This window comes from Emydura macquarii, unplaced genomic scaffold, assembly GCF_026122565.2.
Source record: "Emydura macquarii macquarii isolate MOO-44397 ecotype Brisbane River unplaced genomic scaffold, CSIRO-AGI_Emac_v2 contig_1451, whole genome shotgun sequence".
In the NCBI taxonomy this organism is placed as follows: Eukaryota; Metazoa; Chordata; order Testudines; family Chelidae; genus Emydura; species Emydura macquarii.
Window position 1 is genome coordinate 16,108,652 of NW_027131588.1, and position 12,040 is coordinate 16,120,691.

The window sequence follows — 12,040 nt, forward strand, 5'->3', positions numbered from 1 at the left end:
AGAATACTCCCCTTCCTTTGGAATGACAAAGTATAACTCTTCAGGCCATCTGTTCCTTCTGCCCCGTATGCTGGGGACTCCCTTTCCCTAATTTTGGTGCAGCGACCCCCCCCTCCACTTTATCTTTCAAACATCTCCTTGAACCACACATTATCCATGAAGTTTGTCATTGTCAGTCAGCTCCACAGTCTATCTGTTAATTGTCATTAAGGTCATCATCATTCTGTCACAGGTAAATCCTCCCAGTGGTCCCCTAAAAGTCTGTGTGTCTGTGCTGTGTTGTGTTTCTGTTGTGATGGCAAACTCCTCAGGGAATAAGCTGTGTTTCCACTATGTGCTGTACAGCATGGAGCACACTATCAACAAATAATACATAATAATTTAATGGAAACATGGAGAGGTCCTTTGTGATAGTTGAAAAATGTACATAGTTTAGTCTTAAGGGGAAAAAAATCTCACTGTTCTCATTTCACTTTCCTCTGAAGAACTGCACAGTAGCACCCACAATGTTGCTGTGACTCCCCTCCAGTGTTTTTTCACTCATAAAATTACTAGTGGCTGATGCTTCCTATTGCAACCCTAAGAATGTCAGGGCCAAGTTAGGTGGTGTGAAGTACAAAGGTTCCTGATGGAATCAAGGAGTCAGTGGAAGTCCTGGGTGTGCAAAGAACAGAAGATCAAATTGTGAGTGTGTCGTCACAGCTCACTAATGGAAGTGGTGAAGCCCCACCCTAAAGGCAGAGGACATCTAAGAACCATCTTCCATTTTTACAACCAGACCAACTATCAGTGATACACACCAACCGGTGATACACAGACTGAGTCTCGCAAGCCACAGGTGTCTCTCTAATGTGTCTCCTGCGTCTCTTTGCAACACATGATATTAAAACACTGTGTGATTTAGTTATTAACCGATCAGGAGGCTTTTACTATGTTATTAACCAATTGTAGTTGATAAAATAATAATACTTGGTCAGTCATTTTGCTGTGAGAATTATATATATGTAATATTTGTAAATGAAACAATGAATTTACACCACTGTGGCTCTTTTGGGTAATGTTGATAGCTAATTTGGCTCCTGAATCACTGTGGTCTGAGTATTATGGTTTTAAATATTCTATTGTCTCAGTAGTGACCTATACTGCAAGCAATCCAGCTAAACAAATACTTTGTTTACTGTTCTGCTTCCTTCTGATAACAGATACAAATGAATTATGAGGGTTGAATGCACCACAAGTAATCCCACTGAGGTCAACGGGGCTACTCAAGAAGAGTAGCAAGAGTATAGCCCAAATCAATTACAAAATGCAAGCATTTTCTTTTCTCCTACTTGCTATGAGAGTGAAAAATATTACTGTCTTTTTAAGGTGACTTGGAAAGGGGAAAAAATGTGGTTTGTGCCTTTGGTTAACTGTTTTTTTGCTTAAAACTTAGTACCAACAGGAATGTCAAATGTTCTTTGGCCTGGTTTTGTTGCAGCACTTCTCAGATGACTCAGATATGAGGACTGAGAGATTTCTTAGGCCTTAATTGAAGAGAACATTGTGTTAAACAGGGGTTTGCAAAAACAAAGCGTTTTAATTACAGGGACCAAAAATCACTCTTCAATGAATCAGAACTCACATCTTTGATAATTCAGATGTCCTAAACATACCAGTTCTCCAGCCTTCCACAGATCCTTCCAGGGTAATCCAGATTTAAATGTCTCATGTTAAAAAAACCACAGGAAAACCAACTTAAAAAAAATTAATAACCAAACTTTTCCGGCCTGTGTGATAAAACAGCAAAAAGGGACACAAAACCCTTTCCCTCTTCCCTCCACCCCACCTTTGAAGATCAGCTTTTATCTATCAGCAGTGACCACAGGGAGGCTAGTAAAGGTCACACAGTCCATTCTATCCCCCAAATGGGAATTGTAATATGACACTAAGGGACAAAAACACCTGCAAGGTTGCAAGGCTCATCTTTTTCCCTAGGCACTTGAAAATAAGGGTGGAGGGCAAGGACTGGGGTGCAAGTGGTGGGGTGGGGTGCAAAAGGAGGGATTTGTGGTGGGTTACTTTAAATTGTTGCAGCTAGGCTGTACTCTAAGGTTACATCAAGAAAACCGAAAGTATTTGGATAAGGCACCCTTAGAATTTTTATAAACTTAATAAGTAAAACATGGTGTTGAGACTAAAACAAGGGGTTAGGTTTTCATCTAAAAATGTGGTGGACACTCTCTAGGTATGCCCTAGAAGAAAATGACATTCTATTTATTTTAACAGTGCCCAAGTCCTATTACCGTTTACTGTTAGAATTTAAATATATTGTATGGTGCACTTTCCCTGGTCAGGAAATTGGCTTGCGATGTATTGGCTCACTGATTAAAATCAAGCCTTTATCTTCCACAAACAGAGCCAAATGCTATATGATCTTACAACAACAGGGCCTACGGAGTGTCAGGAAAGTCTCTTGCGAGAAGAAAAGGGAAAAGAAAAATGACACAGGAACAGGCATGACGAATTAATTAATGTGGTGAAGAGTCAAGAAGAAGTAGCAGGAGCAGTAACAGGGCACAGTAGGGGAGGGAAAAAAAACAACAAATGTGGGGTTAGTACTTTAATTCTTTTAGTGAGTGAGGTTGCTCCCCGGCAGTATCTTCTTGAGATCACAGAGCATCTTGAAGAGTAGGAGTTAGAAAGAAACACAGCACAAAGACACAGAAATAGGTGCAGTGGAAAGGCAGATTTATTTACTAGTAATACTGTACAGAGAAAAAAAGAGAGAAGCCACAGTTACAGCCTGGCTGTTGCTGGCAGTGTTCTTGATTTGTTCTTTGTTTTGTTTTTTGTTCTTGTTTGTGTGTTTTTTTTTTTTAAATCTGAAGAAAACATAACAGTCAAAAAAGTACACTTCAGGTTACAAAGTACAGCCGCTATCCCAGCGATTCTAATCCAGTGTTAGCACAACAGATTTCCCCCCAGCAAAATGGGATTTTATTTACATTTGCTCACCAAGAAAGTGGGCGACTAAAGCTTTGGAGGGGAAAAAAAAAAAGGCTCATCCACAACCTACATTCACCATAAAAGCTGCATTTTACACAACATTTTCTTGGACCCCTAAAATAATAATTTATTTATTTATGGCTTGGGGGGGTAGGGGGTTGAAGCAGGAAATGTGGGTTTGTCCTTGTTCCGACCTGACATTGCTTGTCTGCTCTTATTGCACACACAGTCATCACTGAAAAGCAAAAAGCTTTTAAATGGATTTGTGTCCTGCACCTTCCTGTAAGCGGTGCCTACATCTTTCATTATAAAGTACAGGACGAAATTAGAGCCGGGATTCAGAAACGCACTTAACTTTAAAAGATTTAAGCACGTGCTGAACTTTAAACACATCTTTAATCCATCCCTATTCAGCAATGAACTTAAGCACGTGCTTAATTTTAAGCACGTGCTTAAGTCGAATGGAGCTGAAGCACTTAGCTGAATTGGGTCTTTAGTTGGTTGCATAGAACTTCTCTGTTGCATAGCTGTCCAGCCCAGACAGCAATATTAGATTACCATTTAGTATACTGATGCTTGTTAGAAACAGGAACTGGGTTTGGTTAGCAGGGCCCTTCACAAACTGGATCAATCAGTGATGGATTTTAAATTCTACTTTTGTTCCATCCTTTAGATGGACAATAGCAGGATGACTCTCCACGGTACAGTCTGGGGCCAGAATCTGCTCTCATTTACCGGGGGGTGGTATTAACATGTTGATATTCAACACACCAGGGCATGGGTTTGTACAATGATATTTATGGCATTCCCTGTATTAAGAATGGTGGGGGAAATGGCAAGAATTTAATGGTGCCAACTCTACTGTGTACGCTTGCAACCCCTTGAATGTCAGTGGGATTGTACATGTGCAGCTGAGAGCGGAACTTGCCCAATGGCATCAAAGATGATGTTGGAAAGCAGTAGGGATGGGCCAACATCATTTGGTCTTATTTAGGATCCACCTGAACAGCAAGGGAGTTGAATTTTCAACTCTTCACCTATTAGGTTCTCATTCTGCTTAGAGGAGACTGTGAAAAAAGAAGCAGGGGGCGGGGGAAGAGGAGGAACGTGACAGATAAAGAGAGAGAGTGGGGAAAAAAGAGCAGATGGTGAGGGGGGGAATTCTAATGGAACCCCCCCCTCTTTCTCTCAATATTTCTGTGTGTGTATTAACTCCACACCGACAGTTTATAGGCCACCATTTATGACAGCCTCGCTTTCTGAGTTGGGCTCAGAGAGGAGAAGAAGCAGCAGCAGTTCTTCTAACCTTGCTACATAGTACAAACTTCCTGTCAGCTAGAAGAACATTTCTTAGGCCTCATCGCTACTAGAAAAGTGAACCAATTTCACTCCATCAATGTAAGTATCAATCTAGTTAAAGCAGTGCAAATACCTGCTATAGACACAGTTACACTAGTTCAATCCTTGCTTGCATCTGTATAGTTTAGGGTCCCAATTCTGCAAACATTTATGCAGGTGCTTAATTTTACTCATGTGAGGAATCCTACTGAACTAAAGGAGACTGCTTGAATGCATAAAGTTATGCCTGGCAAGTCTTTAGGTCTCGGGACCTGTTGGGTAGCTTTATAGGATCGGGGCCCATGTAAGTAATTTACCACTGTAAATTACATTGATATAGGAAAAGATTAAACTGGTATTAGTGCATCCAAATTAGGGTTTGCACTGGTTTAGATCAATTTTTAAAGAGATTTACTTAAACTGGTTCACTTTCTCATATAGACAAGACCTTAAAAAAATCAGAATTCCCCCTTGAGGAAAATGTGGGTTTAAGTAACAGGAAAAAGCAGATTTACAGACAAAACCTTCTTGTGCAAACCCAAGAAAGGGTTTAGGAAAGTCTGTAAAATCTCACACGACAGGAAGGCTATCCATTCCTACTAGACTGGGGCCCCTCTGAGTGGGACTAGCGTAGCAGTAAGGTTGCTGATCTGTAGGCCTTCTTGAACCAAACATGCATACTTGAAAAAGATTCTTTTCCAGAAAAGAACAACAAAAATAGGGAAAGCAGAGATAGGCTGGGATGGGGGTGAAAACAAGAGTCAATCTGAAAACTTGTGTGTTCAGCATTCTTGTCTGTCCTTTTAAATACACATTGGATGGATATTTTTAAGATCTCATGCATTCCTGTCAATATTTACAAGCTGAATATTGTATCATACGTTTATATTACATGATGGGTTTACCCTCTTTTCAGTTTAAATGATAATCCATTCTTAGTTTAGAGAATTCACATTAGACCCCTTTCTGGTTTACATACAAAAATTCAAGTCTAACATTGTGTCTTTTATTGGGTTCCATTTCCAGTGACCTATCATTGAAACTCAGTGCTAAAAGTTACTACTGACACCAAAATATTGGACACAGCGTAATCTGAGCAACTCCTGAATTTGTTGTTTTATAGAGACAGCTGGTCAAAATTTATTGAATTTTGAAAATTCAACATTAAAAAACAAGTGGGAAAAATCATCAATGTTTTTCTGAATTATTTCCCCCCACTTTTCGTAGTCAACAATTTTCAAGTTTTTGAAATTTCAAATTTGGTAAAATGGGGAAAAATTGAAAAATAAATGGACATAATTTTTGCCCTTTTTCAATCACTTCTCTCTCACTCTTTAATTAATAATAGGTAGTTATTAACTGCTATGTGGGCTCACTAGATAAAAAATATGGAGGTTGTAAAACACCTCTTTACTCTAGTTGTTGAAGATATAAGATCAAATTTGTCTATGGTATAAGTTTTATTGACTTAGTTGGGTTTATACCAGTCCCATAATGTTTACTATATTCCACCCAACATTTCTTTTAAAAAAGAATTGTGGAACTGCTTTCAGGTCTAAAGGTGAGATTTGGGCTACAAAAGATCCCAAGAAGTGGGGGATTATCATCAGAGTATTCTGAAATTGAGTCCCCATTCAGGATCTGTATTTCCTTATAAAAATATTATTCCTTAAAAAAATACACAGATGTAAAATACTACATTTTCTATTATATTGTCTTATTTTCAGAGTATGCAGCTTGAATGTTAGACTCAATCAAGAGGTAATGCATTCCTATTTAAGAACCCTTTGTTTCGCAAGCACTTTTTACTGTCATCATCGTGCTCCCACTAAGACACTTGCTCACAGTTTATTTTTCTTTTCTGTATTGAGATAATCTCTGAGCCATTGGTTAATCTGGATAAACGGGGAGGAACTGTCAGTACAGTCTTCAGTAAAGTTCCAGTTAGTGTTAGTTCAACATAACAAGTGCAGTGGTAGCAATGCCATATAGGGCTACTGAATCAGGACCTATCCCTAAGACAGTGGTTCCCAACCTTTTCTCTGCCGCGGCACATCTCAAACTCCAGGGACCTCTTCTCCCCATCCCCAGCTGGCGGCTGCAGGAGGGGAGCGGAGGGGCAGAAGAGCCAACCCATTGTTCACACAGGAGGGGAGGAGGGAAGAGAAGGAGATTGAACTCTGATTGGTTGCTCCGACCCTGGAGGAGGTGCAGCAGTGAGGCAGACGGCCAATCAGAAGCGGCTTCCACCCCCCTTGTACTCTCATGTGCTTTTAAAACAAATTCCATGGCACACCTGTTTCGGCCGGAGAGCACCCCAGTGTGCTGTGGCACATCGGCTGGGAAACGCTGCCCTAAGAGATGGTGAGCACCAGGTTTTGTCAGTGACAGCTGCAACATTTAACACATCTCAGGCTCACACCGTCAATGGGTAGTACTGCAATGCATAAAGCTGGAGTGAGTACACAAATAATGCCCAAACTGTACCCTGTGTTAATCTTTTAGGCCCTGATCCTGAAAACACTTACGCATGCAATTGATTTTACGACTGCAAGGAGTCCTATTGATTAATCCTCACAGAAAAGTTAATCACATGCCTATGTGCTTTCAGGATTGGGGCCTTATATTGCACCACTATGGACTGAGCTCCAATCGCTTAATTGAGAAGGGCTTGTACTCTAATAGCACTAGGGGGATTGAAAGATAATGTTGTGTTTTATACAGCTTTGGAATACAGCCTGCAACGTTGGGAAAAACAAAAACCCAAAAGGAGAAGAAAAATGTCTAAGTGCTAAGGCAAACTGTCAAATGGCACATCATGCCTATTTTGTCATTCATTTAGATCCCATCACAAAGGCAGAGCAGAGGAATTCTGTAAACATATAGCATACAGTACATCAGCCACAGGAAATAAAAAAAGAAAACAACCCTGTAATTCTTTCCTTTCTGCATTGATGTTCTTAGAATGAAAAGAGACTGCCTGGCCACTAAGAATAACGTTGTGTTTCATGATTTTTGGATTTTTTTTTTCATTTTTAAAAAAAGTTGCAGTGATTTGCCAGACAATGGTCCCTTGATGAAATCTAGGGATGACATGAAAAGTAAAACTGTAGAAACTTAGAAAATATAAAATATAAAAAAGTTTCACAAGCTATTTTTCTGTTTGTTTGTTTTGTCTTTTTTTTTTTCTTTCAGACTAGGAAAAGATACACTGAAAAGTTAGTATGTTTTTTTGTTTTTCTTACAAAAGTTAAGGCGAACAGTTTATTGTGGCAAAATGTTGTCACAGAACCAGTTCCGACTTTGTTTGTTTGTAAATATCTTTTCATGCTGAATTTGCAAATGAACATATTTACGGCTTCTTAAGTTAACCAGAAACAGGGAGCTTGTTTAAAACAAAACAGACATCTCCCGTTATGATCCTTATGAAGTCTCAACATGAAGTCTATCTCTGCTTCTTTCATAAAGTGGACCCTTTGCTTTGTGTCTGATTGGGCGCATATTTCCGCAGGCTATAGAATACCTAGGGTGGGGAAAAATAAACCTACCCTGAAGCTCAAAGAAACCATGGAAACCTATTTACATTCGTTAGCCTATGTTAATGTGTTTGAATTCTTGATATAGGCTGCAGTTTAGTGAAAAGAGGTTAAAATGAAAAATCTAACATCCTGATGATGCTGTGAGACTTGCTAAACAAGACAATGCTAATAACTCAAAATATTAGGGCCAACTGGGGTAAATCCGTATAGCTGAATATCTGGCCCTAGGTTTAGAGGGAACATTTTTCTCTCTTTTCCTTTTTACACCCCTCAGACAGGGAACCAGTTTTGGTCAAGAAGTTAAAAACCCTTCTAGGTTATCTACTAAAAAGCCATGGCATTTCTACTTTAATGTTGGACCATTAACCATGATGTCCACATGAAAGAATGCATCACACTGGTCTTTAGAGGCATTAAATATTATCTGCAATAATTGAATAATTGCTTTTGGCAGAAAAATAAAAGTCGAAGGCTTGTGCTCTACTTCTAACCAATAAAAACCCACTTCTCTCTTTCTTATATACCTGTAGCTCCCATTGACTATGTGATTATAACAATGCACTAGTCCCGGGATGCATGCATGTATCTGGACTTTCAAGGGAATCACTTTCTAGGTAATGGGTCTGAGGGCATGGGTGATGAGGGAGCATGTGACTAAAGATGCCTGCAGGGAAGTATAAGGACAGTCTATAAGAGTTAAGAGTGAGACTTGAGAAGGACTAGTGTCTCTGAAAAATCAGGCTGCAAAGTTTTCATCCGAACACAAAAGTTAGCCACAAGTCATGCTGACATAATCACGGGATCACCATAACTTTTTTCCTGATAAAAATGACCTATCTGTTCACCAAGCGAGCTTGGTGGAGCTTTAGAGTAACCCTTTGCAGAATTCCAACAGTTAAATTAGGGTGTAAGCCGTATGCTCATTGAGGTCAATGGGTGTCCAGTATCAGGCCTGTGGTATGTTCCCAATACCAGTGGTGAATATGTCAGCTAGTCTGATTTCAGCAGGAGCCATGTTTATGAGGCTATCTTTTTCTAGTCTCTACTTGCCTTTCATTGAAGGTCAACTGGGTAGCTGTGAAAGGTTACGTAAGAGGATCGCCATTAATGGCTAAGTGGTCTAGCATAATAAGTCCCTTTTTTCTTTTCCTTTCCTTTTTTTTTTTTTGTATGCCTCCTGTTATAGCTACCATGAACAAGTGTTTCTTCCTGGCACAGAAAGAAAAGAGCACAGAGCAAGAATTGTTTAATCAGATCTTTAGAACTAATAGTTAATGCAATAAAAGCACCATGAAAGAAAGCAGAAATATCATAGATGCCACCTCAGCCTGGAAAGAGGGTTTTTTTTTTGGTGGTTGTTTTCTCTTTTTTCCCTTTATTTTCCTTCTTTTTTTTGTGCAGGGAAGTGTGGTAATTTCAAAGACACTTTGACAATCACCATGATTGAAAATATTTTACCACCAAAAAGTGTAGGTCCTGTGTTTGATCTCACTTGTACTATGGTAAATCAGGAGTAGCTCCCCTGAAGTCAGTGGAGTTACACTGGTGTAAAGCCAGTGCAGGTTAGGTCAGAATCAGGGCCATAGTCTTGCCATGAAAAAGTTGATTTCTTTTTCCACTGTAGATAGTAGAATCTAAAAGCCAAGACTTTCAGAACCGATCAGTGATTTTGGATGCCTCAGTGTTTTGGATTCCCTATCTGAGATACTTTAGAAGGGCCTGAATTTTCAGAGGGCAGGAGAAGATTTTTTGAAAATCAAGCCACTTTAAGGTGCCTCAAAATTGAGCCTTTCCTCCAAAATGAGGCATCCAAAATCACTAGTCACTTCTGGAAATCTGGAGCTAATCAACATAATCCTTTCTCCTGAAATATCTACTGAAGTAAAACTCCAGCTTGCATGAGTGGGAGCCTTCCTTGAAAAAGGATGGATGAAAACGGTCCTATGTCTGCAAGTGTATAGGTTTACCTTGAGTACATGTATCAAGAAATGCTTCTCTGAAAGGAAGTACAAAGTGAGAACCCATTCTTGCTCCGATTGAGGTCAATGGGAGTTTTGCCACTAACTTCAATGGGAACCGGATGTTTCATGTTCTAAGGAAACAGTATCTCTCATCTGCTGGTGTTCAGCAGAAAAATCTCATAAATAAACATAGGCAGAGTTACTGAAAGGCAAGTCATTAAATCAGTAACTGCATTTCACTTGTGGTGACAGCTGGATCTTTTTGATGTCAAGGTAATTTTCAGTATAATGTAAGGAGATAAAGTAGATGCACAATACTGTAATCTGGAAGATTTATATAAGGCAAAATCATCATTTGTGATTTGTTAGAAAGAATAATTAAGGTCCACTTTTGGTTTTACCAATAAGCAGAAATAGCCTATGGCATTTTTTTGACAGCGCAAAATGAACTGCAAAGTTAATATAAAACAAAATTATGCCAACATTTTGAGAAGGGTGTGTCTGAGTTTTAGCAAATTAAAACGATAAAATGACCTATGTTCTCTCCACCCAAAAAAAAAAATCTATAATATGTTAAAATATGATTTTTTTTTAAGGCTCCCATACCTGGCTGCTGAGAAATTCAGACTCCCACAAAACACTGGGAATCTGATCAAACCTGCCAGATATATAAAGTAAAATATAAAAAGTGTTTTCTTTATACATATGTATATAAAATCAAATCAATATGAAAGCATTTGTTCACTTCCCCATTTATCTCACTCTAAAAGCTAAAAACAAACAGTAGGTTTGGTGGGAAAATAATATTCATGTGTGCATCTTCCTGAAGAACTAGAAATCAAAGCAACCCAACTGCACGGCAATGGAGGCATTCACTTCCAGTTGACAGTATTGCAGTTAGAAGTACAGTGAGGTCTAAGTAAGTGATGTAGCAGGTGTTGCTCAAAACAGGGAAGGAAGAAGTGGTCACATGATAATACAGCATTGACAGCGCTTTTTCTTTTGTGTACCTGGGACTGGTTCCATGGGCAGACTTTCTTCTTTCCCCTCTGGAGAGGAGGGCTCTGTTGTGTCAGATGTAGGCCTTCCAGAGACCAGTTCGGCTGCATTTCCATCCATGGTAGATACGTCAGTCACAGTCTTCTCACGCAAGGACTTCTCATCATCTTCATCGATGAGGACCAGTTCTGCCTTGATGGTGTCATCATAGCCCAGAACTTTTTTTGTCTCCTCTTCATCATCAATGTTTTGGTAACCCATAAAAATCATTGTCACTGGTTGGTCCATGCTGGCCTCTGGAACTTCATCTCCAGAGATTTTTGCTTGGTGTTGAGGATTCCCAGAATGCCCTTTGCTAGTTTTATGCACCATTTCTAGTTTTGCCTCTTTGAAGAGCATTTGTTCCTTCACATGGCTAAGGTTTCCATCTGCTATCACATTCCTGGTGGACATAGTCATTTCATACCCTCCTCTTACACTTGATTGTCCAGCTTTCTGTATAAGTTCAGCTACATCCTTTGAGCTTAATTTATGTACACCATTTTCTACCACCGTGCTTCCAGAGTGAACCTCATAGACTACCTTGGTACCATCATCATAAACTTTGGATCCTCTTTGATGGGTCCCCTCTGGGCCAACAGGTGATGTAGAGAGAATCTTGGTCTCTCCTGTCTGTTTGTCTTTCTCCACATTAATTTCCATGGCGTACAAAGCTTGAATGAAAACAAGAGAGGAAGTGCATGTTACAACAAAAAAAGCCAGTGGATGGTTAATTGCCAACAGACAGAGAAACTACTATGCCCGTTTCCTACGAAGCTATTTCTAAAGAGCCAAGCATTCTACGTTAGAAGTGAGCTGCATACTGTGAACAGAGCTGGTTATTACAATAACCAAAATAAAAATGCAAAATACAAAAATAAAATGCCAGTTAGGTGTGTTTTGACTTTATGCAACTGGATGCTGTAAACGAGAGATAGTCTTCCAACTAAATCTGTGCAGAAGGGGTTCTCATCAATTAGAAGCATGGAAAGCATTTAGATAAAGTGGGTAATAATGTCCTTTGGACAAAATGAGATGATAACGTGGAGGTCTACCACAGTCTTTCATCTTTGTGCTTGCCTCAGATTCCAAGAAGAAATGAACTGCTCCCCCTCCTACCATCCAGCCCATAATCAGCTTTTAGCAAATTTTGTTTCGGAAGGAATAAAATGCACC

General features: G+C 39.5%; 1 protein-coding gene across 6 annotated transcripts in view; it reads right to left on the bottom strand.

Annotated features, from left to right (window-relative positions):
• PALM2AKAP2 (PALM2 and AKAP2 fusion) overlaps positions 1-12,040 on the bottom strand; it is a 394,465-nt gene that overhangs the window by 179,067 nt on the left and 203,358 nt on the right. For 4 of the 6 annotated variants that reach the window (XM_067553247.1, XM_067553252.1, XM_067553245.1 and 1 more), the window contains exon 7: positions 10,837-11,538. The exons of 1 other annotated variant lie outside the window; for it this stretch is intronic. In XM_067553247.1, the coding sequence (XP_067409348.1) occupies positions 10,837-11,538 (702 nt within the window). Of the gene's footprint in view, positions 1-10,836; positions 11,539-12,040 lie in introns of those variants that run through there. One more of the 6 variants, XM_067553249.1, reaches the window with a different exon arrangement.